The sequence below is a fragment of the Penaeus chinensis genome, chromosome 37 (assembly GCF_019202785.1).
Source record: "Penaeus chinensis breed Huanghai No. 1 chromosome 37, ASM1920278v2, whole genome shotgun sequence".
NCBI classification, from domain to species: domain Eukaryota; kingdom Metazoa; phylum Arthropoda; class Malacostraca; order Decapoda; family Penaeidae; genus Penaeus; species Penaeus chinensis.
In genome coordinates, this window is record NC_061855.1 from 15700437 (window position 1) to 15705436 (window position 5000).

The 5000-nt window shown below is 47.5% G+C and overlaps 1 protein-coding gene across 2 annotated transcripts in view; it reads left to right on the plus strand.

Moving 5' to 3' along the window:
- LOC125045581 (ligand of Numb protein X 2-like) overlaps positions 1-5000 on the plus strand; it is a 38128-nt gene that overhangs the window by 24679 nt on the left and 8449 nt on the right. Inside the window, exons 2-4 of one of the 2 annotated variants that reach the window (XM_047642919.1) lie at positions 919-1025; positions 2166-2403; positions 4341-5000. The exon at positions 4341-5000 is cut by the window's right edge and continues 293 nt beyond it. In XM_047642919.1, the coding sequence (XP_047498875.1) occupies positions 919-1025; positions 2166-2403; positions 4341-5000 (1005 nt within the window). The remainder of the gene's footprint in view (positions 1-918; positions 1026-2165; positions 2404-4340) is intronic. The other variant, XM_047642920.1, reaches the window with a different exon arrangement.

Below are 5000 nucleotides of genomic sequence, written 5' to 3' on the forward strand. Positions count from 1 at the left end.
TTCCCTTTATCTTCTTTCTTGCTCTTCCTCCTCCTCCTTCCCTCTCCCATCTTCTCCTCTTCCTTCCCCACCTCTTCCCCTTCTCTTGCTTATCTTGTTTGTGACGTCGCCCTCTTTCCCCTTATCTCTCTCCCTTCCTTCTTCTCCCCGCCTCCTTCATACTGTTCTCTCCCCTCGTTCTTATTCCTCTTCCTCGTTTTATTCCGTCTCCTCCTCTTCCCTCATCTAATAGCCCAGCTTCACTTTTCTTCACCGTGCTACTTATCTCCAACTTATCCTCTACCTCAGCATCCCCAGCATCAGTTCCCGTCATCTACCCTTCTCCCTCTCCCCCCGCCCTCCCCCCCACCACCACCCTTTACCCCAGCATCACCTATCTTTATCTCTTTCTTTATCGTTACTCTATTCATCCCACTACACTCTCCTTCCCTCCCCAGCATCCCTAGCATCATCTCTCTTCATCTCGCCCTCCTAATCCTCTGCGCGTCCCACCAGTCTCCCCCCCCCCCCCCGCCACCCCCATCTAATACCAAGTATCCCCAGCCTCAGCCCCGCCCAATTCTCCATCTAACCTTACTCAAAACGCGATCCTCTTCCACCCTGTGCCCCAGCATCACCTCTCTTCATCTCCCTTCTTCTCCACCCACCCTTCCTCGCCCCTACCTTTCCCCACATTGTGCCCCAGCATCATCTCTCTTCATCTCGCTTCTCCTCCACCCAAGCCTCTTATTCCGTGCCCTCCCCAACTCCAACATCCCCAGCATCACCTCTCCTCATCTCGTTTCTCCTCCACCCGCCCCTCGCCCTCCCCTCCCCTCACCCGGTACCCCAAGCATCCCCAGCATCGCCTCTCTTGATCTCTCGACTTCATCTCATCGTGATTAAGCCTCTCTCACGCTAAGCATCTCTTCCCCTCAGGCATCACCCGGCTGCCCATCCTGGAAGGGGAAATATCGCACATTGAGATCCCCCGCGCCCATAACCCGCTGGGAATCACCATCGTGGGCGGCGCGGACACTCCTCTGGTGAGTTGTGGTTGGGTGGGCGGCGTGTGGGCGGCGTGTGGGCTTCTGGGGGCAAAGTTGGTGAGGTGTTTTCTTGTTAGTTTTGGTTTGAGGTTGAGGCTTCTGTTCTTGTTTGTTTGTTTGTGAATTTGGATTTTAGGGTAATTAATGCTTGTGATAATTGCTCGATTATCATTATATCTTGAAATATAAAATTATAGACGGTTAGTGTGATGCCTGTTAATGGATATTCTTAAAAATTACTCTCTTTTATGAATGACATGGAAATCTCTGTATCAAATATTCTGATCCATACCCTCGCTTTATATATTTATATTACACAAGCCTTGTGTAATAGAAATATACAAGGCGAGGATATGGATCAGAATATTTGATACAGAGATTTTCACACAGATACTTTGTTTTTAAAGAGCCTCCCATGGTACCTTTTCTCCAGCGACCATGATATCTGCTCCCCAACAATATTCACGGTGCCCCCCCCCCCCCTCCCTGCGCTTATGATCCTTACCCCCCTCCTCCCCCTACACACAGACAGAGATCGTGGTAATGTCGTCGCCCCCCCCCACACACATGTCGCTCATGGTAGCCCCCCCCTCCCACACACACAAACACCTCTTACGATACCATTTTCTCGCATGGCACTCACGGTACGCCCCGCTCCCCCCCCCCTCCCCCAACTCTTACGGTACGCGCTATGCCCCTCCCTCGTGCGTAGTAGGATTAGCGCAACCCCCCACCGCCTCCCCTCTCCCATCCCCTGAATAGCAGGCTGGTATCTTCCCAACTTTTCGTCGTTCCAAATAACATTCGTTGTACCTTACCTCATAACTACCAGACAGATAGCAATCATGGTACCTTTCCCCTCCGGTTGCCCCCTTCCCCCACCCCACCTCCCCAATAGCAAGATGCATTCCCCAACACCTAGCCTATTCGTCCGAGAGTACTCATGGTACTACCCCTAACCCCCCAGGAACCCAGCAATACCCCCCGCCCCCTACCTGCTCACCACATAGCAGTCATTGTACTCACCCCCCTCCCGTTTCCCCGTTCCCCCCGCCCTTACCCCCCCTTCAAAAACGCCTACGAACCCCTCCCCCACCTCCAACCCCCCAAAACCACTCACGACCCCCTCCCCCGCAGCGCTGCGTGGTGGTCCAGGAGGTGTTCCCCGACGGCCTCGTGGCTCAAGATGGCCGCCTGCAACCTGGGGACCAAATCATCGAAGTGGACGGCGTGGACATGACGTCAGCCACTCACCAGGCTGTCTGTCAGTCACTCAGACGCCCTCAGGCTGTGCTCAGACTGGGCGTCTACCGGGAGAGGATCGAGGCTTACCGGACCGCGTCGCCCCAGTCCTCGACCGGGGCGCTGCATCAGGGTAAGAGGCTCTGCACTTTGAGCTTAGTTTTGAGTGGGTGGCATTGTCTCTCTCATTTTCATTCCTTTGTACTTTTATCATTATTTGCTACAATCTGATGTTTTTTTATATCAGGGTTCTCTTTTATATACATATATATTTTTATCAAAGAATAGATTCTATTCTTTTCATCTCAATGTTATTTCTAAATTTAGTATTTTACTTTTATTTAACGTCGTTGGTATGTTGCCGTTGTTTCTTGTTCTTATGAATTTCATTAATTGAAGTGTCTCATATTTATTTATAAGATCATTTAGAAAATCATTCTATCCATTTTAATTTTCTGTTTTCTATTTATTTATTTTTTCACTTATTACTTCATATGTTCCTCCATTCCTGTTCGTTGTTGGTATCTTATTTTCTGATTTTGTTTTCTTTTTTACTTTCTCTCTTTCTGTTTTTGTATTTTATTATTTATTCCTTTCATGATGAAAATTGTTCACTCCTCTCATCTTTTACAAGTTTATGGTAATTGTTATTGTTACTATTATTAGCGTTGTTTTTATATTGATTATTGCCATAAGTATTATTATCATTATTACATGATAATTATTATTATAAGTGATAATAATGATAATAGTAATAATAATAATAATAATAATAATAATAATAATAATAATAATAATAATAATAATAATAATAATAATAATAATAACAATAATAAGAATTATTATTATGATTATTATCATCACCACTATTGTTATTATCATTATTACTATTACTATTATTGTTATTATTATTATTATTATTATTATTATCAATATTATCATTATTATTATTATCAATATTATTATTAATATCATCATTATCATCATTGTTATTATCATTATTATCATGATTATTATTATCATTATTATTATCATTATTATTATTATCATCATCGTTAATATCATTGTTATTATTATTATTATCATTACTATTATCATCACCCTTGTCTCTAAGGTTATCATTGTTATCATTATAAAATGAATTATGGTATCTCTATTCTTAATGGCTTTTACATATTTTGTATTTCTCTTACTTTTAGATATTATATTTTTTTCCTCTTGTTCAATGTTTGATGCTTTATCTATTACCTCTTTCCTTCTTATATTATTTTCCTTATCGTATTTTCTCTCATTGTCCTTACTCTTTATCCCTTTCTTTCTTTTACTTTCTATCTTTTCCTTTTTTCTCCACTTTTCTTAAACTAATTAACCCTTCATCTTGCTCTTCGCTTTCTTCTTTTTGTTGATATTTTCATTTTTTTTCTGTATTTCCCCTTCATTCCCTCCCTTCTTATCCTATTCTCCGGCTCTCCTCTTCCCTCCTTTATCCCCTATTTTTCCTTTCTTCTTTCTCTCCCCTGCTGTCCTCATTTTCGTCATTTTTATCTGTTTTCTTTTCATTTCCCTCTTTTCTCTTTTTGTCTTATCTCTCTCCCCTCTCTACATCTCTTCTTTTGTTTATTCTTCTTCACTCATTCCTTTTTTCCCCTTTCCTCCCTTCCTCCATTTCGCTTTTATTCCCCTGTTCAAAGCGATCGTGAAATGTTTTTATTTGCGGTGTGTACTAATTAAAGTTGCATGAACATTGCATGTGCATTGAAAAGGCGAACTGCAGAATGAATATCAACATTTGTCCAATCAGTGAATGCAACACAGCAAAAAGAGGGAGAAAAGGCTAGAATAAAAGCAAGCAGAGGAGCAGAAACGAAACGCATTACATTGAGAGTATAGGTAAACGGGATAGCACGGGGTAATGTGATAAAAGCGTAGGATAAAGCAGGATAAACACAGGCCCGGATGGGGTCGGATCCATTTAAAGCCGCGTTATCAGGCCCTTTGAGCGCTTTGCGGCCGCCGGCTAACTGACTAACCCGCCCGGAGCCACTTCTGAGCGCGCCCTTGGTGTTGCAGGTGAGATGGTGGCCGTGACGCTGCGCAAGGAGAGCAGCCGGCAGCTGGGCCTGAAGCTGGGCGGCCGCCGCACGGAGCCGGGCATCTTCGTGATGGAGGTCCTGGACGGGTCCGTGGCCGCGCAGGACGGCCGCCTGCATCCGCACGACCGCATCCTGGCCATCAACGGCGTCGACGTCCGCTACGCGCGCCTCGACCACGCCTCGCGCCTCATCCAGCAGAGCGCCGCGCACGTTGGCCTCGTCGTCAGCCGCGGCGCCGTCGCCTTCGTGTCCGCGTGCGACGTGCCCTCGCCCGAGTGCCCGCGCCCGCCGTCGGCCGCGTGGCGCTCGCCCTCCGCCACGCCCGACGCCGATTGCCGCGCCTCGCTCGACCGCGCCAGCGCCAGCGACAGCGGCTGCGGCGCCATGGAGTACGGCCGCTCGCCGTCGTGCGACTCGCTCAGCGACCACAGCCTCGTGTCGTCCATGATGTCGTCGCCGGGTGCGCGCCTGCCGTCGGAGGGCGGCGGCGGGGGCGGCTCCCCCCCGCGCGGCGGCTCCCCCGCCACCTCCTCGCCCGGATACTGCACCTCCGACACCGACGACATCGAGCCGCACCCCAGCCACCCGCCCATGCCGCCCGCGCCGCACCCGCACGCCCTCCCGCCGCACCTCCCGC